Here is a 27,894-nt window from a genome sequence, read left to right as displayed (position 1 = left end):
ATGCATATAACTGTAACAATAAAGGCACTTACGGACAACCTATTTATTGAGCATTTGTCCTGATTTTTTTGTGGTGAGAACAGACCATGTTGTCAAGGCAAGTGTTATCCCAAATTTCCCCATCACTTTCCTTACTGCAAAAGTCTGAACTTTGGGGCAAGTGGTTTGTTGCACAATACCTCCCGATCCACTTTAACTGCACAATCTGAATTTATCCTGAAAAGAGCACCAGTCTAGAAACAACCTATATTAGCAATCTAAAGTTACATCTACATCACAGACTTAAACCAGTTCTACCATCACCCCCTCTCCCTAAGGAACCATGGTCAGATAATTCTTGGCACCTACTACCAAGTTACAGTTCTCAGGATTGTTTTGCAGGAAGTCACAACAATTAAACTGGTATATACGTGACATAAGTATGTAGTATAGATATCTAAAAGTTTAACTGATGGTTTCCTGATTCAATCTATGACAATGCTCCCCAATCATATGTAATGCTGGTATGAGAGTCCCAGAGGTCTCTTAGCTCTTAGCCACATCATCAATTGGACAGGGGCAAAGAGCAGGGGGAATAGTTTCATTGCAGGGGGAAATGAATTGCTGTAGGCAATGGCTTTGATGTGGAATAATGTTTATGGGGTTTTTTTTTAATACATTCAGAGAAGGGTTTCTGCCGCTCTCATTACACGAGAACTCTTTTTTTTTTTTTTTTTTTTGCATTTTAAAATTTTTTATTAATTTCATTCTAAATACAATATATCCGAGATACAGAACTTTCCATTCATTTTTGACTTCCTTCAGCGACGTTGACATTCCTTCGAATTTGAGTCTTTGAAACACATTCCATCCTTACATATTGCCATACATATCTCCCTTTATACATTATTTCGATTTGAACAATACTTGTTAATTCTTTACAGTGCCTCTTTAAAACCCACTAGCGTTGTGTTTAGAAAACATTTATTCTCCAGATAACCCACAAATTTCCCCCAATCTTCAATAAACTTTTGATCTTTTAGGTATCTTAATTTCCCTGTCAATTTATCCAACTCAGCATACTCTGTCAATTTTGCTCTCCACTCTGCAACTGTTGGCATTTCTTCCTGCTTCCACCTCTGAGCTATCACAATTCTGGCTGCTGTAACCGCGTACTGGAATAGTTTACAATCCTTTCTCCTGATGTCCTTTCCCATAATACATAGTAGAAAAGCTTCTGGCTTTTTAACAAAAGTGTAACCTAGCATCTTTTTCAATTCATTATATACATCCTCCCAGAAGCTTTTAACTTTCTTGCACTCCCACCATTGATGATAAAACGTCCCCTCCATAAGTTTACACTTCCAACACTTATTGTCTATCTTATACATCTTAGCTAATTTTACAGGAGTCATATACCACCTGTATTGCATCTTCATTACATTTTCTTTTAGTAATGTACAGGCTGTAAACTTTATATTCACTCTCCACAGCTTTTCCCAATCTTCCATTTGAATGTTATACCTTAAATCCCTTGCCCATTGTACCATCACTGACTTCACTTCCTCATCTTTCGTATTCCACTCCAGCAGTAATTTATACATTTTGGAAAGGTTTTTGTAATCACTATTTATTATCTCTTTTTGGAATGTTGATTCTTTTTCTACGTATCCTCTTTCCTTCACCTCTGTTTTAAACAGCTCATTTATCTGGAAATAATGCAGCCAACCTTGTGTGAGCATTTTGACCTGGTCGTATGGTTTAACTTTCCACTTCCCTCCTTCATAAAAAACCATATCTTCATACTTTCCCCATTTTTCCTTCATGTTAACTTTCTTTACACCTATCATCTCCTGTGGGGACAACCAGTGTGGTATTCTTGGTTCTAATATATTTTTATATCTGTCCCAAACCTCTATTAACGGTCCTTTAAAAATGTGGCTACCGAATCCCCTATGCACTCTCTTTTTATCCTTCCATAAATACGCGTGCCATCCAAACCTGTTGTTGTACCCCTCCAGATCTAATAACTCTTTGTTCTCTAACCTTACCCAATCTTTTAACCAACACAGACATGCTGCTTCGTAATAAAGTCTCATGTCTGGTAAGGCGAAGCCCCCTCTTTCTATTGCGTCTGTTAACAACTTAAATTTAATTCTTGGTTTCTTCCCCTCCCAGACATATCTGGAAATCACTTTTTGCCATTCTTTGAAGTCCTTTGTTCCTTTTAAAATGGGCAGTGTTTGGAACAGGAACAACAACCTGGGTAGCAGCATCATCTTCACCATGGAGATTCTTCCCCGGAATGATAGTTTCATCCTGGTCCAGAGCGTCAGATCTTTTTTAATTTTATTCCACACCGGTACATAGTTATTTTGGTATAGGTCGATGTTTTTGTTGGTAATCCAGATACCTAAATATTTTATCTTTCTGACAACCTCAATTTCGGTTTGTTGTTGCAGTCTTGTAACCTCATCTTGCTCCATATTTTTAATAATCATCTTGGTCTTACTCTTATTCAATTTGAAACCTGCAAGATTCCCAAATTGTTCAACCTCATCCAGAAACGCCCTTATACTTTCTATAGGTTCTTCCACCGTTAAGACCACATCGTCTGCATAGGCTTTAACCTTATACTCATTAAGGCCTAAAGTTACCCCTTTAATTTGTTTGTTTTGTCTGATTGCATTCAGTAACACCTCCAATACCGTTATGAAGAGCAGAGGCGAGAGCGGGCAGCCCTGCCTCGTTCCTTTACATATTTTTATATCCTCAGTAATCACATTATTAATTATCAATCTCGCCTTCTGCTCTGTATAAATTGCCTTTATCCCATTTAAGAACTTTTGTCCCACCTCCATAGCTTCCAAATTCTTTAACATAAATTCCCAAATTACATTATCGAAGGCTTTCTCCGCGTCTAAGAAAATTAAACTTGCTGATTTATCACATCTATCAGACAGGTATTCAATGATGTTAACTATATTTCTCGTATTGTTTCTTATAAACCTTCCAGGAAGAAAGCCCGCTTGGTCTTCATGTATCAACTTTATTAGTATCTTTTTTAATCTTTTAGCCAAAACTCCAGCGAATATTTTATAGTCCGTATTTAATAGGGAGATGGGTCTATAGTTCTTGATTTGAGTTAGGTCCGAGTCTTGTTTTGGGATGATTGTGATAAGGGCCTCTTTCCAGGAGCCAGGGATGTCTTTTCCTGTCAAGATGTTGTTCATTACATCAGTTAGCGGCGTCATTAGCGTGTCTTTCATTTCTTTATAGTAACTTGAAGTAAACCCATCTGGGCCCGGGGCCTTTCCTCTTTTTAATTCTTTTATCACTTCTTCTACCTCTTCTCTGCAAATTGGGACATTTAGCTGCTCTCTTTGATTTGATGACATCTTCTTCACTATCTTTTCTTTTAGGTATCTTTCTATTTTTCTCTTATTGTTCCTTTCCTTGTACCTATACAGTTGCTCATAGAAATCCTGAAATCCTTTTCTAATTTCTTTCGAATCAGTTGTTTCTTTTCCATTTATTATTATTTTACTAATTGTATTTTGCTCTTTCCTCTTTTTGACTTGCCACGCAAGCCATTTTCCTGACTTATTTGCATATTCAAAGTTTTTTTGTCTTAATCTTTTAATATTCCACTCAACCTCCTTATTAATTATCATGGCGAATTGCGTTTGAAGGGATTTTATTTCCTGCATTATCTTTTCGTTGTTTGGTTTTTTAATCAGTTTTTGTTCATAATCCATAATCTGTCCCAAAATCTCTTTTGACCTCTTTTCCTTAATCTTGTTTTTCAGTGCGTTTTGTTGGATGAAGAGGCCCCTCATTACGGCTTTACTTGCATCCCACACCGTACTTGTTTTCACCCCTTTATCTAAGTTATCCAAAAAGTATTCCGCTAATTTCTTCCGCATTCTTTCAGTAAATTTTTGATCATCCCATAGATTATCATTTAGTCTCCATCTAAAAGTCCGTTCTTCTACTCCCTTCATCTCCATTTCTATTGGGTTATGGTCTGATATAACTTTGGCCTGAATTTCAATTTTCTTTATTCTTGGTGTCAGCTCACTCGATATCCATATTTGGTCAAGTCTTGAAAACGACTGATTCGGTTCCGAATGATAGGTGAATTGTTTCTCTAGGGGGTGTTTCAACCTCCATATATCTATTAAGTTGTAGTTTTTAATCAACGTAAAAAAGGTCTTGGGAAGTTTTCCTTCATTGTTCTTTGATTTTCTTAATCTGTCCATTTCAATAGAGGTCACATCATTCATGTCTCCCATTATGATAATTTTCTGGTCCGCATATTCAAATAACTTTTCTTCCAATGAGCTAAAAAATTGTGTCTTATTTCCGTTAGGTGCATAAATCCCTACTATTATCATTGTCTCACCTTGCCAATGAAGCTGAAGGTTGGAAGATTCAGGACAGAGAAAAGGAAGCATTTATTCACACGTGGCTCATAGTTACTCCTTCATGCATCACTGCCTTGTTGTGGCTTGAATAACTCCAAGAAGCTTGAATAACTCCAAGGAGCTCTGAGCTATGCCATGCAGGGCCACCCAAGATGGACAGGTCATAACCAAGAGTTTAGACTAAATGTGATCCACCTGGAGAAGGAACTGGCAAACCACTCCAGTATTTTGCCATGAAAACTCCATGGACATAAAAAAGGAGAAGCTTTGAGAAGAAAGTGAATTTCCAGAGAAGGCAATGGAGAAAGTTGTTGTTGAACCTAAAGTAATACAAGTGGAGAGAGTCCCAGTCTTACAGAGGCAATTTGATGAATATAAGTTGTTGCCTTCTATGACTGAATTTAGAGAAAGTCAGATTTTGAGGATTGGAACCCTGCTTGGATTTGAGAAGGAAAGTTGGATAGATTCCCTCATGCAGGGATGTACTGACCTTTGGGATTTGGACTTGGGCCAGGAGGAGATTGGAGTTGTGGGGACTTTCAGTTTTGGAGGGATTTTGAAACATGTCCTGAAACATCTTTTGGACTTTAGTGCTAACTACGGAGATTTGGCTGACCTGTCGAGAAAGAATAAAAATATTGCTAGGTTGGAGCCTCCCCGAGATCTACTCCTTGGCATCAAAGGAAGGAAATTAAGAACAAGATCAACAGAAGACAAAGTAAAGTGCATGTATAAATATGAAGAAGATCTGCAGAAGGGACTTGGAAAAGAGTTAAGAGCCTCGGACAGAAGTTCACCAGGTTGATGGACCATATGGAATAGATGGAAAGGACTGGCAGAATCCGAGACCAGGGAGAAGAGATGGTGGAAGAAGATTGGAAAAAGTTTAAAGTTTATTTATAGAAATATTGTAAAATTAATGAGTGTTAGAAAAATGTTGGAATGAAATTATATGGCTTTAGTAGAAATGTTATAAGGAGTTAAGTATAAATAAGTATTATGGTATTAATGGAAGATAAGGTTAAAATAAGTTAAGTTAATTATATGACAGAAAATAGAGAAAGAGGGAAAGGAATTGCTGAAATAATTAATAGAAGTGGAATACAAAAAGGGAGGTGAGAGGAGGTCGATGAAACGAGGGAATGAAAGATAGGGCATTGAAACGGTATGATGTATGTTTTTAAACTTTTTTATGTTTAGTTTAATGTGTTAATGTTGTGTTGTGTATTGTATATTGTATTGTATTGTATTGTATTTCTTTTGCCTTTCCCCCCTCTTTTTTCTTTTCTTCTTCTTTTCTTCTTTTTTTTGTAAGATTTAAAAGTAATAAATATTATTTTAAAAAAATTTAAAAAGGAGAAGAAAGTGAATTTCCAATGCATGCTTGCTTCTTCTATTGTATGGTGTATTTTGGTGGGACACTCACTAGAATCCGCTGGATGTGGGGTGGTCTATTTAGGAGGGTTTTTTAAGTTAACACAAATAAATAAAATACAATGGCATAAACCAGTGAAAGGTATCAAAAACTGCTATCAAGAGGAGCAAATCCATTGTTAAGCAAGGTTGCTAAGTAACAATGGCACGTCTTCCATTGTGACATTTCCTCCTGCTGGATAACTTGCCCAAGATCTTTGGTAAGAGTCTGTCTTTAGAGTGTAGTTGTTAGAGAGTGGGGTGGAAAGATACAGGATTTGAGGGGGAGTAACTGCATTAGAGAGTTACTGTGTTAGAAAGAGAGTTACAGTGGTACCTTGCAAGACGAATGCCTCGTAAGACGAAAAATTCGCAAAACGAAAGAGTTTTTCGTTTTTTGAGTTGCTTCACAAGACGGATTTCCCTATGGGCTTGCTTCGCAAGACGAAAACGTCTTGCAAGTTTGTTTCCTTTGTCTTGCAAGTTTGTTTCCTTTTTCTTAAAACCGTGCATTCACTTCGAGGAGCAACTCATAGCACGCGGTGTGGTAGCCTTTTTTGAGGTTTTTGAAGACTTTGGTGATTTTTGAAGCTTTTCCAAAGTCCATGCTTCGCAAGACGAAAAAATCACAAGACGAAAAAACTTGCGGAACGAATTAATTTTGTCTTGCGAGGCACCACTGTATAGCATTACTTAGTCAATTTATTAGCTAGAGAGTTGTAGCATTAGTCAGGGAGGAAAAGTGATACAGAAAACCATCACATCTTTTAAAACACAAGTAGGATTTCTTAGCAGTTTCTGTATTCTGGTTTTATCACTACCCATGAAGATTCAGAATCACAGGGGTCCCTCCCTCCCCGGTCATGGCTGGATTATTTTCAATACATTGTCACTGGGGCTGTTGCCAAGGCTTCAAGGGATATGGCCTGCCTTTTCATTTAGGAGTTTATTCAGAGCAAGGCCTGTTTTAGGCACCAGAAGAAAACATTCCTCTTCTCCCAGGCCTTGGGCTAATTTTATACATGGGGAGGTCAGTATTGTTTGTTTCCTGGAGCTTGCCCACTTCCTCACTTTCTTGCTTGTTTGTGCTTTGCTGGTCAACGGCAGCCATTTTCAGGTAGAAACCATGCAGGCAGGCAGGGAGGGAGATCGGACAATTCAGAGAGCAGCAGAGATTGGACAAATAAGTTTTTTCTGGTCTCTCTTTTGTAGGTTGGCTGCAAACATTTCAGGAAGAAGCCATGGAGGGAAGCAAGAAAAGATTGGCTAAATCCCAGATTAGAAATATTCCTATAGGAATCAATGAAAGTTGTGGATTCGTTATGTGAATGCTCACCTAATGAACAATTTCCAGTTTCCAAACAATTGTGTTTGGTAAGCAGGTAAAGAGAAAGGTAAAGGAACCCCGGAAAGCTAAGTCCAGTCAAAGGTGGCAATGGGGTGTGTCGCTCATCTCTGCTTTCAGGCTGAGGGAGTCAGTTTTTTCCACAGACAGCTTTCCAGCTCATAAGGCCAGCATGACTAAACCACTTTTGTTGCAACAGGACACCATGATGAGTGCCAGAGCACATGGAAACACTGTTTACCTTCCCACCACAGCAGTACCTATTTATCTACTCTTGCTGGTGTGCTTTCGAACTGCTAGGTTGGCAGGAGCTGAGACGGAGCAACAGGAGCTCACTCCGTTGCACGGATTTCAACCGCCAACCTACCAATCAGCAAGCCCAAGAGGCTCAGTGGTTTAGACCACAGCGCCACCCACTCCCCTGGTAAGCAGGACCTGTGTGTTACTATAAGCTGCCCTGTGATTCTTGGATGAAGGGTGGTATTAATAAATAATAATAAGCTTTGGAGGGTCTTATGATGTTGTCCATGGGTCCTACTCCTTGCTGCCTTCTCCACAATATGCTTATGATAGCAAATTCATGGCAAGCAGGTAGGTATCAGGTCTTCCAGCTCAGGGCAGCGGTACGTATCATGAAATCACTACAATCCCACTTTCTCCCTCTCTGTCCTAAGTTACAAAAGCTTTGTTACCTCTTAAGAAAGGAGTGTGTCATGTATGAGTTTTCCAAACCATGGGGGTGTTGTTGCTGCTTTTCTTTTTTTTAAGAGCTCTGCAAGGAAGTGAAGAATATTAATTTCTAGCATTGCTGCTGAAAGGGTAAAGTCCATCCTCTGGCCTGGATGAATGAAACCCAAATCCATGTCATTTTTAGTGGCCTAGTGCACTGGGGATGGATGTAGCTGGCTTTGTTTCTTCAAGTGAGGATGACCCCCCCCCCATACAGCACTTGGCACCTGAACTAACACCAACGTGGCAAGAATACTTGTGTAATACACAAGCACAGGTGTAATACAAGCTGGAGAAATGACAGGGCATCGCTGCGACGGCCAAGAGGCTTTGCCCCATTTTAAAAATCATCAAATTAGTGCAAGTTTTGTACAGGAGGGCAGGAGCACACAGCCTCTAAAGCAGACATCACCAACCTGGTGTCTCCGTATGGCTGGGGCAGGTGAGAGTTGTCGACCAAAACAGCTGGAAGGTACTAGGATGGTGAATGTAACTTACAGCATTGTTAATGTTACAAAAATTACATCATTCATGGGGTGCTGCCTAGTATCTTTAAGTTTCCTTAAGCAATGGTGAGGAATCCTAAACCACCCAAGACCAGCTTTGTTTTAACTCCTGTTGCAAACTGTGCTAAACAAATCTGACTGGAATTTTTTGCATCATTTGTAAATGGCAGCTTGAAGCAAGTCGGGGGGGGGGGAGGGAATAACAGTGCTGATCACCCACATCCCCAGGACATGATTTATTTATTTCTATTGATTACATTTTTATCTCATCCTTCATTTGAGAAAGTCTCAGAGTGGTGTTTGAGCCTCCTAACAACCCCATGAGGAGATCTGGGTTGGGGGAGAGAGCACTATGGCCAAACTGGAGCTGGCTGTACGTTTACAGCTCTTTGAAGTCACATTAAAATAGGGCAGTCCACACGACATTACCCTCAAATAACAATATTGATGCTTTCCCTCTATAAACTCACCAAGTTGTAGGAAATTGGGCTCCAAACTGCTTCACTTGGGGTCGCAGATTATTTGCTCTGGTGTTTTGGGGCAGATGGATCACTTTCTGCTACTTCCCTTTCCACACCCACTGCTTCCTCAAGGTTCTCATGTCTTTTCTGACTATGCTCATCACTATTTCCAGTGCATTCCTAAATGGAGGATTCCTCACCCATTTTTGATTTCTCAGATTTGCACAAAAACAGAAAACTGCATACGGAAATTTAGAATTGCCTGACCGTGCTTTTGCACATGTCTTGGGTTGGGAATTTTTTTGTATAAAAAACCCCAAGGTATGCATATAGCTGTCTGCATGTGTGCCATGTCAGTACTTAATTAGCATAATAGAATCAACAAATTAGAAGACAGGGTCCAGGACAACATACCCTCCAACATCTTGAGTTCCAAAACTGAGATGTGTCTCTCTCCCCCACCCCATGCCCCCATGTGAGCTGCATGAACCATGCGGCATGTGTGATCACGAAGCCCAAAAGATGTGCTTTTTCGGAGGCTATGTTCAAAGTTTGGAAAACTCTGCGGTAGACAATGTGCACTGCTTCCCCCTAGTGGAAGAGGACAAGATTACATGGGAGAGGTTTACTCTGGAATTGAGAAGTTGTCTCCCTCTCAGCTCTCTACACGACATCAGCATAAAACTGTCATCAAGTTGCTGCTGCCGTTGATTTTATTCTGCCCTCCCTCCGCTCCCCTCAGAGGACCCCAGGTCAGCAAACAATGAAACAATGAAAATAATACAAGAAATAAAAAAAAAACCTGCAGTGTCAGCTGGGGTTGATGGGATGTGTTGTCCAAAATATCTGCCCCAGGCTTGCTGACACAACCATGCAGAATGCAAACCACATCCCCAGCTCCGTCAGTAGAGCATGAGACTCTCAATTTCAGGGTCGTAGGTTCGAGCCTGCGAAGATTCCTGCACTGCAGGGGGTGGACTAGATGACCCTCGTGGTCCCTTCCAACTCTATCATTTTACTATCAGTCTCAGGAAAACAAAACAAAAGAGAGATTTCAGAGTTCTGAACTGTTTTGTTTCAGGGGAGACCCATGTGGCCTCCCAGGTGCTGATAGACTCCACCTCCCATCAGTCTGGCCAGCATGGCCAACGTTCAGGGACGATGAACCACTCAGGCCCTGATCCCTGTTTTTTAAGGGACCGAAGTCTATACTTCTCAGGGCCTCCTATTCCTCTCCTGTTCCATCAGTTTCAATCGTGAAGCAAGTGACACAGGGAGCCACTCTCCTGAAAAATGCATGAGTGCTATGATAAGTCCCCGGAAGCAGCAGAAGGAGGAGGAGGGTGCACAGATGAGCTGGTCCAAGGATTTCAGTGCCAAGGTCACACTGGGTCTCCTTGAGCCAAAATAATGTATTTCCAGTTAGACTCCCTTCCTCTTCTTCCTCTCCTCTTCCTTGTCCCCTGAAAAGATTGCATTGCAAGCTCTTTAAGTGAGCACATACATAAAAAGGGTGTTTTTAAAGCACAGCATGGCGATGAAGATTTATGCGGAAATACGGTGCATATGTTTGTAAAGAGTTTGCTCATCTGCATCAATCCTCCTGTGTTCCCTCCTAAGACCATTACAAACTGCAGACATTAAATTTTTAGGGAGGGATTTCACACCCAATATTTTCTCTCCTCCACGCCATGAGCATAGAAAGAACGGCTGCCCACAAACATTCGCAGGTCTTTTTTCTTCACCAGTGAGTAACCAAAGCAAATATCTGCAAATGTGGGATCAGGAAGCTAGAACTGACCCCATGCAGGCAGGATGCAATGCCCAAGTGGTCAGAGATACACCAGGATGATTATCATCCTCAATTATGTTCATCAGTCACTTTACACAATACAGCAGGGGTCAGCAATTTTTTTCAGCAGGGGGCCGGTCCACTGTCCCTCAGACCTTGTGGGGGGCTGGACTATATTTTGGGGAAAAAAGGAACAAATTCCTATGCCCCACAAATAACCCAGAGATGCATTTTAAATAAAAGGACACATTCTACTCATGTAAAAAACACACTGATTCCGAGACCATCCGCGGGGCCAGATTGAGAAGGCGATTGGGCCGGATCCGGCCCCCGGGCCTTAGTTTGCCTACCCGTGCAATACAGTCTAAACTCTCAAAGCAATTTGACAAGGTAAAATGCAACACATAAAAGCAATTTAAAACCAGAAAAACAAAACAACGAGCAAAACAAAATACATAAAAGGTTCATCCGGCAACATATTATTAATAAAGACAAGTTCTACCACCTCACAAAAAGATGTGCACTTCAGAAGAAAGCAACATTAATAATAATAATAATAATAATAATAATAATAATAATAATAATAATTTTTTATTTATACCCCGCCCTCCCCAGCCAAGGCCGGGCTCAGAGCGGTTTAATTAATTAACCAAAGGCTGGGTAAACAAAAAGGTCTTAGCTTGCTTCCTAAAGACTGGCAAGGATGGTACCAGGTGCCTGTCACCAGTGCTATTTTTCTAGAAAAAGGGGTGCCGGAACTCATCATGAACACCTCCCTTGTTCTCTTAGAATGACAATGGTGCCCACCTGTGAGGTGCCAGAACTGAGTACCTGTGAGTTCCCTCTGAAAAAAGCCCTGACCATTACACAGGTGGGGGCCCCCTCTGCATCTCTCCCAAGTGCAGAGAAGAGCCTCTGATGAAGACAGCAGGGTCTAAGCTGGTTCATATGGGGAGAAGTGATCCCTGAGGTGACTAAATGATAACTAAATGGAACCGGTATGCTCAGAGGCACAGGCAGATGGCAGGGGAGGACTCTTGCCATCCTGCTCTGCTTGGGGGCTCTCCTTGGCCTCTGTCTGCCCACTACTACAATGCTACACTGGTCCAGAAGGACTTGTCTTAAGCCATATTAAACCCTAAAGACTCTTCATCCTCTCTTTATCACAATTCATTTCCTATTGGCCCCTCAATATTTCACTTATTACTGACATTTCTGTAAGCAGAGAGACGGGACAACTTGTGTTCCACGTGATTCTTGGCAGCAAATAAACGCCTAGTAATGGAGCAGGGATAGGGAACCTGGTTCCCTCCAGATGTTGTTGGACTACAATTCCCATCATCCCTGGGCCCTGGCTGTCCTGGATGAGCTGACAGGAGTTGGAGTCCTGCAAACATCTGGAGGGCCACAGATTCCCCATCCCCATAATAAAACCTTTGGATTCAGCCATTATGAATACCTTTACAAAGTTATGTTTGGGTGAGAAAAGGGCAACAAAACATGAATATATTTGAAAGAAGAAAGAAATGATTTAGATCATTTTGGAATGATAAACAAATGGGAGAACTGAAGCCAGCTGCTTTTCTGTGAAGTATCAAGTGAACTAAGACTTTGTTAGTTAACAAACCAATGCAAAAGTTTTAATCTTCTCTCACCCTGGCAGACCCTTTCAGTTCACCCCAAGGAGCTAACTTTAGAAAGTCCCTTGCCAGGAGGGCAGAACAAGCCCTTCTGCCTCCCTTGCACTTTTCCAATCCAATGGAGCTGCTTGTGTCTCATCTGGGTCACTTCCCTTCCTCCTGTGCCAGTCAAGTTCCCATCGTTTGTCCTTCACGTTCTCAAGAGGCCTCAGCACCAGAGGGCAACTAAGTGCATTCCCCTCCTCCGGATCAATGCTGCTGACATAGGAAGAGGCCGACCCTACAGTCAATGGCGTCCCATGCAAGGAGAATGCCTTGCATTGGTTCAATTGTGAATTCCTGTATTTAAAAAAAAAACTGCATTCATATCCATTTTATTTCATTTAAGGCTATTTCCATGCTGTTTAATATGATGGTATCTCTAAACAGCGTACAACAAATGAAAAGCACACAGCCACTATACAAAAATACAATAAAACCATCAATGCAAACTACTAACAGCAATGAAAAGTGCAGAAATGAAATAAAGCATTTTAACAACCAGAAGACAGGGTCCAGCTTTAATGGTTTCTTTCCTAACTTGGAACTACATTTTGCACAATTTATCCCTGTTGCATAAGCCTATAGATTTGCACACATGGAAATCCATATTTATTTACGCCTTCTGAACTCTTCATATTCTTTGCATTTCAGATGCTAGTTGATTAATTGAAAATGAATACCATCAAGAGTGACAAACATCTTCTAAGGTCAAAACACAATTCCAGCCCAATGCCCCAGAATGTTGCCTGGGTGACCTTACTCCTAAATCTGTCCAGCTCTGGTTGCTGACAACACTTGGCCTAGGGCATTGCCTGAAGTGTCCCTCATGTGCTTCAAGTCAAACCAAGATGGCAATGGGAAGGAAGGATATTTGACCCAAACACAGAGGAAGAACATACAGAGCTACCTTATATCAAGTCAGATCCTTGGCCCATCTAGGTCAGGACTGTCTACACCAGGAATGGGCAGATGACAAGCTTGTGAGATCACATTTTCTCTTGCTGCCATCACCCCACAGCTTCATCTCTCCCTAGGTTCTGTAGGAAGTTGGCTTTCCTCAACCTTTCTCTAAGGATACAAGAAGAACCTGCAGAATCAGGTCAGTGGCCCATCTAGTTACTCATCTTGTACTCACAGTGGTCAGCCAGATGCCTGTGGGAAACCCACAAGGAGGACCAGAGCACAAGAGCAGTCTTCCCTCCTGAGCCTTCCAGCAATGGCCATGTAGAAGCATTTCTGCCTCTTACTGTGAAGGAAGAGCACAGCCAGCATCGCCATTTCTGCCTCCTTGAAGCTCATTAAATCTCCTGCTGCATCCTGATCTAGCCCCGCCATTTAATCCATATTTGCCCCCTCTGGGGAATGACCTTGTTGCAGTATCTCAAGGGCCCTTTTGCAAATTAAGCCCCAATCTGGAGCATCCTTGGTGAGGTTTTTGCCTACAGACAAGCAGATGGCTGAGAAGCCTTGCAGAGAGGAAACCAACAACAGCTTGGTCTGGGTAAGTTATGTACAATTAACCAGCAGTATTTGAAACCCTTTGTGAAGCACCATTTAATGAGGACGCTGCAGAAGATGCAAGCAGGCAGCCCCTGAGCCAATCGGTCAAATCATCACTACATGAGCTGGGGCTCAGTCCTTGCTGGGGGTTTTTGCCCATATGGTTAGAACATAAGAACACAGAAAGCTGTCTCATATCAAGTCAGACCACTGGTCCACCTAGCTCAATATTGTCTACACTGACTGGCAGCTGCTCTCTAGAGGTTCAGCTAGGAGTCTTTCCCAGCTGAACTGGAGACACCAGGAAAAGAACCTGGGATGTTTTCCATGCAAAGCATGGCTGGTTTGCTGTGATTTAGTTGAAGACTAAGAAAGCTTTGAAAGAGATATTGAGAAAGTTTTGAGTCTTAAGGGAAATCCAGGCGACTTGCACAGTTTGTACTAGGATGAGAAACATGCTGCCAATGACGGGACTGGGAAACCCTTGAATGCTGTGATGTCACAGTGGAAGCTAGACTTGTGGGAGGTGTTTTAGGCAGCAGGAGGGAACTCTCCATCTGCTCCAAAGAGCTTCACTAAGGAAGGAAGGCATTAGGCTGTCCATCAGCACACCATTGAGGAGTGAAGATTTTCAGGGCCCATGCCTGCAATAGCGTCAGCACATAACTCAGGAAAGACCTAGCGAAAGCTTTTAGGCCAGTCCAAAATATGTTTGGATTTCTGGACTAGTTCAGATTCAGGAGAAGGAGTGGGAAAAGAGGTTCAGCTATCTCTGGTTTCTGCTCCCTGGAAGAATAACCAGTGGGAAATTTATATTTAAATACAGATTTTGCATAGAACAACCAGGGAACAATTTCTTCTACTTCTTCTTCCTCCTGTTGCCCAATGGATCTTCCCTGAAAAATCTGTATGGCGTCTGTGTCCTGACTGAGCTTAACACTTTTTTTAAACAGTCATTCTCTCTTCGAGGAAAATATTACATTGAAAAGGACTCCAGCAGAGACACTTCCCAGTTTCATCACTAGGGTGGCCAGTTATAAGTGGCCAAGAAAGAAGATGACAGAGGACACAGATTTTCATAACATTAAAATTTGCTAACTTGTATGTATAGGTGCAAACTTAGAAAAAAAGAAACCAGATTTAAATAGAAATTGAGTTCCTGTGGCGGTTTTTTTTTTTTTTTTTTACTAGTTTTGGGGTTAGCAACCTTTTTTTGACTGCATTTTATTTGTTTTGGGTTGTGTGCAGGTATTATTTTTCTTACTGTTGGGGTAGGTTCTGAGCATCCTCAGGTTTTATTCTGTAAAATGGGTATTCAGCTGTGTCCAAAGCAGTTTCTCAGATTTCCCGATGCGCCATCAAAACAGAGAACTGTCGTCTGTAAAGTGGGACGCACGGTCACCTTGTCACACGGAAGCAACTTGTGTACAGGACGTGGAGCTTCAGCTGCTGCGTCACGTCAGACAAATTACGACAGCACAGGAAAGTTTACTGCTGCTGGCAGACAGCAAATTTAAAGATGCCTCTCTCGCTCTGGTGCTATAGATGGCCCACCTTGACCTCAATTGCCCCTACACCTAACAGCCCTCACCCCCAGCCACTGCAGAGATCCAGCCAAGCAGACCGATTCAATTACCGCATTTGTGCAGCACTTTACCTCAGCCTGCCAATCACCAGAGCCAGGGAGCACCTTCTGCTTCAGACCACAACAACAGCATGAGTCACCTGGTGCTCACATGACTCAGGGAAATTACTGCCCCTCTTTTGCACACAGGATGTTGTCGCAAGGAAAGCATCTTTCAAATGGGTGCAATGGCCCTTGGTACTCTACAGTGAAGGGCACAGAGCACCAGCATCTGGTAGGTCCAGAAACAGCAGCAGCTGCTGCCAGATTTGCCCAAGCAGAACAAACAGGAAAGGTTTCCAACCCAGTGCGTGGCAGCTCTGCAAAAGGCCAGTTCCACACCAGGGATCATTAGGAAAGGAATTGAAAATAACACTGCCGATATCATAGTGCCGTTATACAAATCTATGATGCAACTGCACTTCAAATACTGTATCATCTCACATCTGGCACATTTTTCCTGGCAGTACTCACTGGTACACAGTACTGGCACCAGGGGTGCCAACATGGCCCAACAACCATGGCTGCCCGGGGCCATGGTTGCCATGCAGCGTGCATGGCCCTGGCACCAAAATTTGTGGGTGCCCAGCCCCTTCATGGGGAATTTTGTGGATGCTCGGGTACCCAGGGCCCAGGGAGTTGGCACCCAAGACTGGCATTCCTCCAGAGATGCTCGGCTGCTTGGGGAACTGCGGCATGCGCCATCCCCACCCCAGGGCTGGCTGGAGCGCACAAGTCCCGCTCCCCAAGGAGCGCAAGAATGGGTGGTGTGGCACATGACACACTTCCCCCGCTACGCATTGTGCTCTGCTGCCAGCTGCATGTGCCCTGGCCACCTTGCAGGCCTGGACTGTGCCCTCCCCCCTCCTCCACTCAGATAAAAAACCAGTAGAAGACACAACACCATTGAATGGGATCAAATCAGGCCACAACTTTATTGACTGCAGATGAAGTGGTTTGGCACAGGCAATGGATAAGCATTTATTTCCGGCCCGTCTGCTGGAAATGACATCAGGGTCAACCCGGCAAGGGGGATTCCTAGGGCTTACATAAAATAGAGGGATCCCCACAGGGATCGCTGCCTGTAGGAGCACTGAGGCCCAAACCTGGGCATCTGGACAGAAGCAATTCCTTCATGGATCCCTTTAATGGGACACCCTATTTCAGGGCGGGGGAGTGAGGTACAACCCCCCCCCCCCCGACCAAGACTACGGTCACCCAGTGCCTAAACCACCAGAGTTGTGATGATTGCTGTGAGGTAGGCAAACTCCCCAGGGCATAGCCAATTCACCTGATAGGCAAATTCCTACCCGGCCACACTAATACGGCGACCACCACAGTCATAGCAAGGCCAATTTATTATGTAAAATGCAAAATTAAAGGAGTAGGTGGGTGGGTTGATCTGCCAAAGAAGAGCTGGGAGTTGGGTAATGGCACGGCTGTTGAAATTCCCCAGGAGTGGACCTGAGGGAAGCCTGCATGTTCCCCCTGGCTCCTGGAGAGCTCAGCCCTCTGTGCCAGGCTGCCATTGGCCAATACAGGAGAGGCTGAGGCAGGGCCAGATTTCAAGCCGGGAGCATGAGACCAAGTTCACGCTCCGGCCAGACAAGCGCCCGGCATCCCAGCTCTGCATTGACAGTGGGGAGGGAGATGCCACACCCCAAAAGGGGGATCAGCGGACTTGTGGTGGTCATGGTGGGGCGGGGTCAGGAGCCACTGGGGAGTAAATGACACATTTTTTTTAGAAAAAAGTCACTGCTCACATAAAAAAGGATACTGCAGAGCTGAAAAAGGTTTAGAAAAGGGCAAGCAAAATAATCAAAAGTGAGTAAGAGGTGACATGCAGAACCATCTAAATTTCTTCATGGTTTGGAGAAAGTGGACAGAGAAAAGTTTTCCTCCTTCTCTCGTAAAAATAAAGCTCCTGGACATCCAATGCAACTGAACGTGGGAAGATTCAGGACAAATAAAATGAAATATTTCTTCATGCAGCATCTAGTTAAACTATGGATCTCCGTCCCACAGGAGGCAGTGATATAAAAAGAGGATTAGACAACTTCATGGAGAGCAAGGCTAGCAGTGGCTACCAGCCACAGTGGCCATGGCTGGAGGCAGAAATGTTTTTGGATACCAGTTTCTGGAAGCCACAGGAGGGGAGAGGGTTTTTGTGTGTGAATCCAGATTGCGATCTTCCCAAGAGAGGCATCAGGTTGGCCACTGTGAGAGCAGGATACTGCCATTGGGCCATTGGCTTGATCTGGCAGCCTATTCTTATGTTCATATGAAGGACAGAGAAACCAAATCACTGTGGCTACTCTCAGAAACTCAGACGGATGAGTCCTCTGCCGCTATGACCGGCATTGCAAAGTTCTGCTATGATTGGAAACCCCATCATGCAGAGAATGGCTTAAGCGCAGTAGCGGCATGTGGGGTGGTAGGGAACTTCAATGTCACCCTCCCAACGACAGCAGCAGCATGGCTGCTTACCTGAACAGAGTTATGATGGGACAGTGACAAGGCTGGGGTGGCATCATTGCACTGGCCCTCCCACCAGAACACCAGCACAGGCACAGCCCTGACCTTGCTACTGTCCTAGCTTGATCCAGGTTTTTCAGAACCACCTCAGCATCACACATCATAAAACAATAACAATGTAGACAAATACACAGACATCAAAGATTTCAATGCCAGTATAATAGTGAGATTATTTCTAGGATCAAGGGAGTTTCAGAGCTGCAGGGGCTGCATCTAGCACCACAGACTGACAAAGCTGCAGGGCTAGAATGGGGTAGCTTTCCATCAGTTTATTACTTTGAAGACTTCAATTGATGAAACAATCTTGAGGCTACCAAAAGCACATCAGGAGATCTCAGATGGACCAGAGACAATAATATTTTAAGGAGAGCTCAACTGAATAGTGTTTGGTTGAAACTTGTGCTACATTTCTTCAACTTAACCTACCAAGGGTTAAATTGGTGCAAGAGATTTTAGCCTAGGTGTGAAATAGAGGGTGCTTTGGATAGCTTTTTTAAAAAGTCTTTTTCTTCCCCATGAAATCCTCTGCAAAGACTTTCACCACTTTGCTGCACTCCACCTTGTGCTCTTCAGAGTGGGAAGCGATATCAAGATTTCATCCGCTTGCTTACCAGTGGTGTTGCATGTCTGGGCCTGCAAGGCTGAAGAAAGTTTCCCAACCATAACTTTTACAGGACCTCTTTCTCTCTCTCCCCCCCCCACCTTTTGCTAGGCCTCAGCATCTGTTACGATGCTCTTAATGAATTTTCTGAGCATTTGGGCACAACACAATCTAGTTCCGTTGAGTAGTCAGTGACAGGATTCTGCCACTTCTGGCACCACTCAGGGTCTGACATGCTCAAGCGCTTTTTAAAATTACAATAAACTTCATTCCTAACAAAACTGTCACTTCCTGATGATATCATCTAGTTCAGCCTTCTCTGACCTGGTCCCCTCCAGGTGTTTTGGACTACAACTCCCATCAGCCCTAGTCAGCACATGCTGATGGGTATTTTAGTCCAAAACATCTGGACAGCACCTGGTTGGCAACGGTTGATTCAGCTGGACTGAAATCAACACTATCTCCTATAACAACGATTCCTAAAGTTACTCTGCATTTCACCTTCTCTTACCTTTCCATCTCCCCATCTGCCTTCTTCCCCTTTTTTTGTTCCGCTGTGCGAAATCTGAAGCCTCAGCGTCCAAAATCTATACAGTGGTGCCCCGCAAGGCGAATGCCTCGCAAGAAGAAAAACTCGCTAGACGAAAGAGTTTTCCGTCTTTTGAGACATTCCGCAAGACGAATTTCCCTATGGGCTTGCTTCGTAAGGCGAAACGTCTTGTGAGTTCTTGCGAGTTTTTTTCCTTTTTCTTAAAGCCGCTAAGCCGCTAAGCCGCTAATAGCCGTGCTTCGCAAGACGAAAAAACCACTAGACGAAGAGACTCGCGGAACGGATTAATTTCGTCTTGCGAGGCACCACTGTACACCTATTTGTCAAAGACCTCATACATACATGTAAAGTGGCAAGCTCAGTGGTTGGACAGCTTCAGCACAGAGGCTTGGCCTGTGTCAGAAAAGTCACAGGGAGTCAGAACAATCCAGACACTCAGCTCCCTGCAAACCACCACGGGCTGAAACCACCAATAGAGGCAGCACAGGAGAGATGCTATCCCTCAGCCCAATGGACTTGCAGGACATTTTCCAGCAGAGGGGAAGTGAGCAGCCTGTTGGGTCTCTCCAGACTGGTGATTTTCTGCAGGTGTGTCCTCCAGCATGCCATTGGTCCCATCTGCACTATACATTTAAAGAAGTACCATACCACTTTAAACATCTCTTACCTGCCCTGCCAATCCTGGAAACTGTCATTTCTTAAGGGCACTGAGAGTTGTTAGGAGATCCCTGTTCTCCTTTAAGGAAGCTACAATTCCCAAGGTGGCTTAACAATCAACCCCTCTTCCTTTTGCTAATGGCCTGTTTGCAAGTTTTCAACAACTCAGTACCACTACATTTCTGTCTGAAAGCATCCTGGAAAAAATCACTAAATGACAGTGTGTCTTTGAATCCAACTGTGATCTCGTTTGGTTCATTGGACAGTATGGCGCAAAAGGAACACAATCCTCTAATTACAAATTTACCAGTGGCAGCCAAACCAGCCATTGCAAATAAATTTTGGGGGGGGGCGGGGGGGAGACAAATGCTATAATACTATATCAGTAATGGAATGAATGACTAAAGTTGGGGCTAAATTCCAGAGAGGGAGGCTGTGGGTGAAAGTCTGGATGCAAGGCAAAATCATAATTTAGCACTATAGAAATGAGCCTCAGTGAAGCAGGAGTGCCTGGCGTGCTCTGGTCCATGGGGTCACGAAGAGTCGGGCACAACTAAACAACAAATAGAAATGAGCCTTAAACTTGCACCATGACCCCTTCCACCCTTCCACCCAGGATCCTCTTCCTCCTCCTCCAGAATGGCCATGAGAAGAAGGAGATTGGACCTTGCCCAAATTTGTGGGGAGGTTAGACAACATCCGTTATTTATATTGACCATTCAGTCTCACTTTTTTGTCCGCAGGTTAGATGAGATTGTGTCTCAGCAAATGCTGTCCCACACCTACCCCCTGCATTTCATGTCACTTTCCTTATTGCAAAAAGCTTGATGTGTGTGTGTCCATGGGGGAAGCAGTTGTGTAATGCAAGAACTCCAAGCCAACTCTTGTTGCACAACCTTAATTGGGCAGTATGTGATTGAATCCCACATGCAAAATAGGGGCAGCCTCTAAACACCCTAATTTATATTGGCTGGACAAATGAGCTGCAGTGCCTCCCCTGGCCATTAGGAGGGGCTGCTGCTGCACCACAGCAAAGTCCAGGCCAAGAGCTCCACCTGCCTGACAGCTGCCCTGGTGCTCCTTGGAGCAAGACTGCAAAGCCCTTCTGCCAGAATCCCTGGGTGCCGTAGAGCAGGGGTCAGCAAACTCTTTTCAGCAGGGGGCCAGTCCACTGTCCCTCAGACCATGTGGGGGGACAGACTATATTTTTTTTGGGGGGGGATGAATGAATTCCTATGCCCCACAAATAACCCAGAGATGCATTTTAAATAAAAGGACATATTCTACTCATGTAAAAACACACTGATTCCTGGACCGTCCACAGGCCAGATTTAGAAAGCGATTGGGCTGGATCTGGCCCATGGAACTTAGGTTGCCTACCCATGCCGTAGAGTGTACGCGCTGCACACTCCATTACACAGACACCATGGCTTCTACCTCATCCCTTGCCGGGTCTGGAGGGCAGGTTTTGCCCACGTCACAAATTTATTGTATAGGTTACAAATTTATTGTAATGTATGATGGTGGTCTTTGTCTTTGTTTTGCTTCGGTTCCTGTTTGTCTTTTGTAAGTTTTGGCGATTTTAAATTTGGAGGTTTAAGTATAATATGTTGGTATGGGAAACTGTCGTGTAACGGGCCAATGGCCGTAATAAAGATCAATCCAATCCAATCCCACGTCACAAGCGTGAGAAACTAAGTGGGTGCCCAGGAGGAAGTGCAGTCAGTTGGCATCCATGAGAAGGGACAATGTCCCTGCCAGCCTTGCAGCATATGGAAAAAATGATGTCCACTTCCATAAGTACATGCGTGGGGGCAGCCATATAGTTTTCCTGTACAACTCCCCTGGAAGGGGCTGCACATTATGACATCCAGTCGCTTCCTGGGAACATTTTCAAAGCAATTTTACTGTGTGGCAGTGGATCTGCTCTGTGCAGCTTAAGATGCTCAGAATGTTTGGAAGAAGAGAGTGGCAGCCCTCAGACCGCCTTGTAGGCACGGCACGCACCCATGTGCGGGTCAGTCAAATTATGCAGTTTAATCTGCAGGTGAACATTCCAATCCACTCATGGGTTGGGTATGTGTGAAATGGGAAGGTTCACTCCAAATGTGGAGCGAACCAGAATTCTCTCCACCCCTACTTACTCCTAACTGCCCAGCCCCATCAAACATTTTGTCCACCCCACCCCACAAAATAGGTATCATTAAGGAATTCCCATCCATAAGATGCTTCTATTGAACAGCTCTTCTGAACTACAAGGCCCCGTCCAAAATCCTCTGATTCCAGGGACTGCCCTCCTGATGCTGTTGGACTCCAAGACCCATCGGCCACAGCCAGCAGGATGAATGGTCAGGAATGATGGGAGTTGTAGTCCATGAATATCTGGAAGGAACTGCATTGACTATCTATGAATTACTCTAACCTCAAGACGTCTCAGCTTTGGGACTACCAGAGCTTCTAAATGGGATGAATGTATATGGTGTGAAGGAACTAGAGTGCCACTTTGGCATAAAACCTCTGCAGAGATATAGATGGAGAAATTAGCCAAACTTCATGCAGCTGAGCGGAGCCTGGAAGGAGAGGTGTTTGAGGAGTGTGTGGGGTGGGGAGAGGAATGGGGGGGGGGACAGAACAGATGGAGTGCTGGAAGGAATAGGTGGACCTCTGGTAAAAATGATCTGCCCCTTCCCCATCAGGCTCACTGGGTAGGGAGGAAGAGGAAGAGAGAGAGAGATGGAGTGCCACAGGGACTGCAGCCTGCCGCCCAACAGAAGAAGGGAGCTCCAGCCCTGATGTGGAATTGCTGCCACACAAAAATAATGCAACGAAGCAATGACAACTTCAGAAGCCCACGACTTCGTTTATGCTAATGTAGCAGGTAAGGTGCCGCTTACAAATCATCTAAAAAGATGACCCCGATTCACATCGTTTGTGACTAGGTGACTGACGCCTGTGCCTTCCTGCTCAGCCTGTTGTGCAGGATGAAGTGACAACTTCAATCAAGACGGGTCTTTGGATTGTATCCAGTGGTGTGTGTGCACAAGCAGGACACATTTCCACACATGCAACAACACTTCCCCTTCCCCCAGGATGTCCTCCAGATTTGCTCCGAAGGGTGGAGGACTCTCTGGAGCAGATCTGGGGGCTGCAGGGGGCAGGGCAGGCAAGAAAGTGGACGTTCTGTTGCCCAAGTGGAAGTTGGCTTCTGTCACATTAGATGCAACCACTTAAGCCGTACTTGGAGTGGATTGGCCTCCAATTAGAGGACCCCATTCTGAAAAACAAGACGCATGGGCACCCTGGCAGCAGGAGACCAGGCCAGTATGAAGAGAGCGTGAAAAGGCCAGAGGGTTCTTTCCAAACTTTGAGCAATTTCACTAGTAGATTAATCAATTACAGCTGTGGCTGATTAATCTGTGCAACCTGATTCAACTCACGAAAGGCAGACTGAAGGGCATGGAAGCTTATGTCTTTTGAGACTATAATATTCTGGTGGGTGTGATACTGAAATACCGAAACGGGGAGAAAAGAAAACCGAATGAAGAATTCTTTCCAGTCGAGCCAGTTCACACATTCTGCTGCCAGTCCCCCGGCTAAACAACTGCCACATGGGCAGAGCTCAAGGGAGGAACATGGATGTGAGTGAACCAGCAGGCTTCTCCTTTATGAGGAACTCATCCCACCAGCAGACATCTGAGCAAAGGCCAGCATCCAGGATTAATTAACATTATACCTTGTCATCCTAGCAACATCACTTTCATTTGATCTTCAACGGCACACACTCCTGCCTGTACAACACCCAGGCAAGAAACACGAAACTTTCACCGGAGATGACTTATTCTCTCCGAAACAGAGTCTCTCTCTCTCTCTCTCTCTCTGCGCTGAGCCCTTGAGCTGGAAATCTACCAATTTCCTGAAAAACAGCACCCTGTGACCCGGGTGCCACCAGAACCCACCACTTATTTTTTTCCTTTTGGAAGTGCCAACTATTGTTGCAGAAACCTCTCTTGTGGGTAACAAAGGTCTGGCGCATTAAAAAAAAAGGTAACATTACATGTGGTTCGGAAGTGCCAGCTGTTTCCACATCTGGGGTCGGGGAGAAGAAGCAGCCGCGATGTCCAAGTACCCGCTAAGGGAGGAGTATGCAAAGAGAGGAAAACAAGATGGGCCACAGAGTGGAAACTGTGCAGTCGGCACTTCAGCATCCAGCACCAACCTGCTGCACTCCAGGTGTTCTAGATGGGAACTCCCATCAGCCACGCAGTCCTGCAGCTGATAGCAGCTGAGGTCCAAAGCACCTGCAGGGCGCCAGGTTGGCAAAGGCTGTCATAAAGAATTCCCTAGAGGGCGAGGTCCCTCTGGCCACAGCGTAGGCCTCAAGGAGGGCTCAAACGCCTTCCGCAAAAATTAATCTGCTTCTCTAAGCCCATCTCGGAACCATTCAGGGAAGTAACTACCCCCACCCAGCAAGCCCAACTGGTGACCTCAGCTGCCTCTCCAAACTGCTGGCAGACCCCTGGGCTTACCTTCAGACGACAGGTTGCCTGAGATGAGGCGGACAAAGCAGCTGATGAGGTTGTAGAGCTGCTTCTTGCAAGAGTGCCGGTAGTCGCGGATCTTGAGGCGCACCTCCAGGTAGCGCACAGGCTTCCCTGACGACGCTGATGCCTTTGCCTCTCCATTGAGGGGCATCCCGTTGCGCTCCAGCAGACTCCGCGGCAGCCTCTCCCCTGCCAGGCTCGCCTCCCCTCTGCCTTGGGCTCCCCCGACTTGCAAAGTTGCTCGGGCTGCCTTGGGAGAGAGCCGGGCGCCTGCCTCTTGCTGCACTGACCCTGCTCCCCTCTCCACCTGCGTACGCTTTGCCTCTTCCTCCGCTTGACTGCCTCTCTGGATCTCCTGGCCTCTCAAGGCAGGCCGCTTCCAAATTTGGATTTTCTCTAGCTGGCTGCTCTCCATTTCCCCTCTCTCCCACCCTCCCCTCGACTTATGATTCACTCACTTTCTAACCCGATTGCAGGAGTCCACAAACTCCTTTCTTTTTCTGTGGAGTCCAGCCCTTTTCTCCTCCCCCTCTCTGGCTGTTCTCTGTGGCCAGGGGTTCTTGGGGGGCACGATCTGGGCAGCCGTCACTCCCATCAGTAGTGGGGTCAGCCTTGTCCACCTGGAGCGCCTGCTGAGCCCCCGAATCCCTGCTTTCCTGCTTCAACTAGGATCCGCTTACCAGTAACTCAAACTCAACCCCTGTGGTCTCCAGGGAGAAGGGGGAAGAGACAAGAAAGAGAGAGCGATAAAAAGATTATCCATGCATTTTAACCCTCAGAGTCCTGCAAGCTGCCACAACTATTTTTCTGCACTCATTGCTCTCTTGTGCCACTCCCTCCAGCCGCTTGAGGGTCAACTATGATTTTTGAACTGGGGACCCCAGATCAGATCTCCTCGGCCAGGCTCAGTCCCTTCCTCCTGAGCCTCTCAATAGTCAGTCTGCTCTGTTGCCTGACTCAGCCATGCAGGAATGCACAGGAGCAGCCCGGCTGCTGGATCAGGCCAAAGGGTCCCATCTACCCAGCATCCTGTTCTCACCTTGTTCTACGCACACACAGACACACACCTCTCCGTCCAGGGAAGACAGAGGCACTATCCCAGTTCAAAGACGCAGAGCAGCTGGCGAGGGGTGTGGCCTGTGAAGCAGATGTGACCTGGGGAGGATCCAAAGGGGCCACATCTAGTCCAGCATCCTGTTCTCACAGTGGCCAACCAAATGTAGTAGTAGACTTGGGGCTTTCAAATTTCAGCGGCACCCTGTGCAACACCAAAATATGATGCCCCCCCCACCTCTTGGCTTCCATTCTAAGTCATTGTGGTGGCCCCCCCTGCAATGCCCTCTCGGCTCAGCAGTGTGTCTGTAGGACACCCGCCCCTCAACCTCTCTGAGGGCCAGTGTGGTGTAGTGGTTGAGAGCGGTAGTCTCGTAATCTGGGGAACCAGGTTCGCGTCTCCGCTCCTCCACATGCAGCTGCTGGGTGACCTTGGGCCAGTCACACTTCTCTGAAGTCTCTCAGCCCCGCTCACCTCACAGAGTGTTTGTTGTGGGGGAGGAAGGAAAAGGAGAATGTTAGCCGCTTTGAGACTCCTGAAGGGGAGTAATAAAGCGGGATATCAAATCCAAACTCTTCTTCTTCTTCTGATGTGGTCCAAAGGAAAGCAGAGCAACACATTTGGCACCATCTTGGCTGCAGGAGTTGCCAAAAGGAGGAGTAACAAGGCGCCATCCAACTGCCTTAGGGTTTATTCCTTAGCCTAGGTTTAGGAACAGAATCTTCCTTCTTCTATATGGGCTACCTTCCCAGGTTGAAGAGCCCCACTGGCCCCTCACTTTCCTCTACAGCACATGCAGAAACCGCCTTCTTGACCACTGAATGCAGTATTGGTTTTGTCCGCTCAGTCCACTGGAGCCTGTTTTTGCATGCAGGTGAACCCCCTAACTTGCAGAGGGTTTGAGACCCAGCAGCTACCCTCACCTGGCTTAGCTGACAGCTTCTAGGAGCCACAGGTGAGAGCTGAGTACACAGTGGGGACCAAAGGTGCACAAACCACCCCAGAAGGAGCATAGCGTGTCCCCCACCAGAGCTATTACTCTTCCTCTAACATCTCCCACCCCACCATGCTAGTAACCGCTACACTTCATATCAGCAGACAAAGCTTCTGCCTTGTTCCATGTCAGAGTAACTGATTCATTGAAGCAGTTGACCGCACAAGAGTGGAGAATGTTCACTCCAGCTCTGGATCTGCCCCCTCCCACATTCCCACTATTGGGGCACTAACATCTGCAAGGACTCCATGCCTGCCATGATGTCCAGCCCTCCATCTACCAAATGGAAGCAGGACCAGGCCGTGCATGAACAGGTTCAGAGCCCCCAAGGGCAGCAACGGCAGGAGCTCCTGGTTCCTGCCCACGGTTCTTGGGTGGAAAGGAAAAGTCAGTCTCCTATGCCTCTTACAATAGGGAAAAAGAGGAAAGCCCATGGAACACAGTAGGGCTCACTTCTGACGAAATACGCATAGGATTGCCCTAAAAAGTTGTTAAGGGCGGGGGGGGGGGGGCGACGACGACGACATAAATCCCTGTTTTCTGAGATCTAAAGATGGGAGTATCCCAGGCTTTGCTAAACAAGTGAACTTAGGTCCGAACGAGAGAGGGCACTGTTCACACAATTTACAATGGTGTCATCTATGGGTATTTGCTTAGTAAACAACAGGGGCACTTCCAATGGTGTAAAGCGGAACTTTCCTCCAATGCAAAGGGCAGGCCCAGGGCCCTGATCCAGCTAAGGACCACAGTGGGGACAACTGGTTAAAGCCCCCTAAATCTTACCAGGGTCCCAGTCCATATCCTCTTCCCTGCATCTTTCCCCTGCTTTAAAAAGATCCACACTGTTGCTTCTTTTCTTTCTGTTACACCAGGGCTGGATTACCAAATGGGCAGAGTAGGAACCGGCCTTTGGGCCCCATGCCATTTAGGGGCTCTGTAACAACAGGTCAAAATAATATTGATTCTGTCTTGAAAGAAAATTACAAGCAAGCTTTCTAAGTCAAATGCTATCCCTCTACAGCATGCACACAAGAAACCTCCATGTATGAAGCTTTCTGTGAGTTAGTGGGTTGCGAGTTTCCGCTGACTCCAGATCCTAATACAACATTTTCAAGAATTAGGAGATAATTTGTGAGCCCCCCACAACTGACATGGGGCCTCCACAGAGTTTATTGTGTTACACTCACACTTCCCACATCTCTGGGACCTAGGGGACACTCACACCCACACCCTTTGGAATGAAAGCTCCAGAGGTGCTCCTGAGAAGGTTCACTTTCACACTGTGAGAGATGCATTGGGCAGCGAATGAATGATGTGGTCACACACCCGAGGTAGAGGCATGTAGAATAATGTACTCGCAATCGAGGAGGCTGACTGGAAGGCGGCAAGGCCAGAGCAAGGACTCCTGCAGAGAGGCGGCAGGTAGCCTCATCTGGGAATGGGTGCTTTGCGCTCACCAGAAGGAACTTTCAGTTTTCTAATTAATACTCACAGCACCCTCCTG

The 27,894-nt window shown here is 45.4% G+C and overlaps 1 protein-coding gene across 4 annotated transcripts in view; it reads right to left on the bottom strand.

Annotated features, from left to right (window-relative positions):
* KCNIP3 (potassium voltage-gated channel interacting protein 3) overlaps positions 1 to 27,894 on the bottom strand; it is a 118,675-nt gene that overhangs the window by 54,580 nt on the left and 36,201 nt on the right. For 2 of the 4 annotated variants that reach the window (XM_081870064.1, XM_081870065.1), the window contains exon 1: positions 24,328 to 24,772. The exons of the other annotated variants lie outside the window; for them this stretch is intronic. In XM_081870064.1, coding sequence (XP_081726190.1) covers positions 24,328 to 24,757 — 430 coding nt within the window. In that variant the 5' untranslated portion in view covers positions 24,758 to 24,772. Of the gene's footprint in view, positions 1 to 24,327; positions 24,773 to 27,894 lie in introns of those variants that run through there. 4 annotated transcript variants of the gene reach the window in all.

Source organism: Podarcis erhardii (assembly GCF_964252035.2).
Source record: "Podarcis erhardii genome assembly, chromosome: 7".
NCBI classification, from domain to species: domain Eukaryota; kingdom Metazoa; phylum Chordata; class Lepidosauria; order Squamata; family Lacertidae; genus Podarcis; species Podarcis erhardii.
Note: the sequence above shows the minus strand (reverse complement) of the source record. Positions and strands in the feature narration are given on the sequence as shown.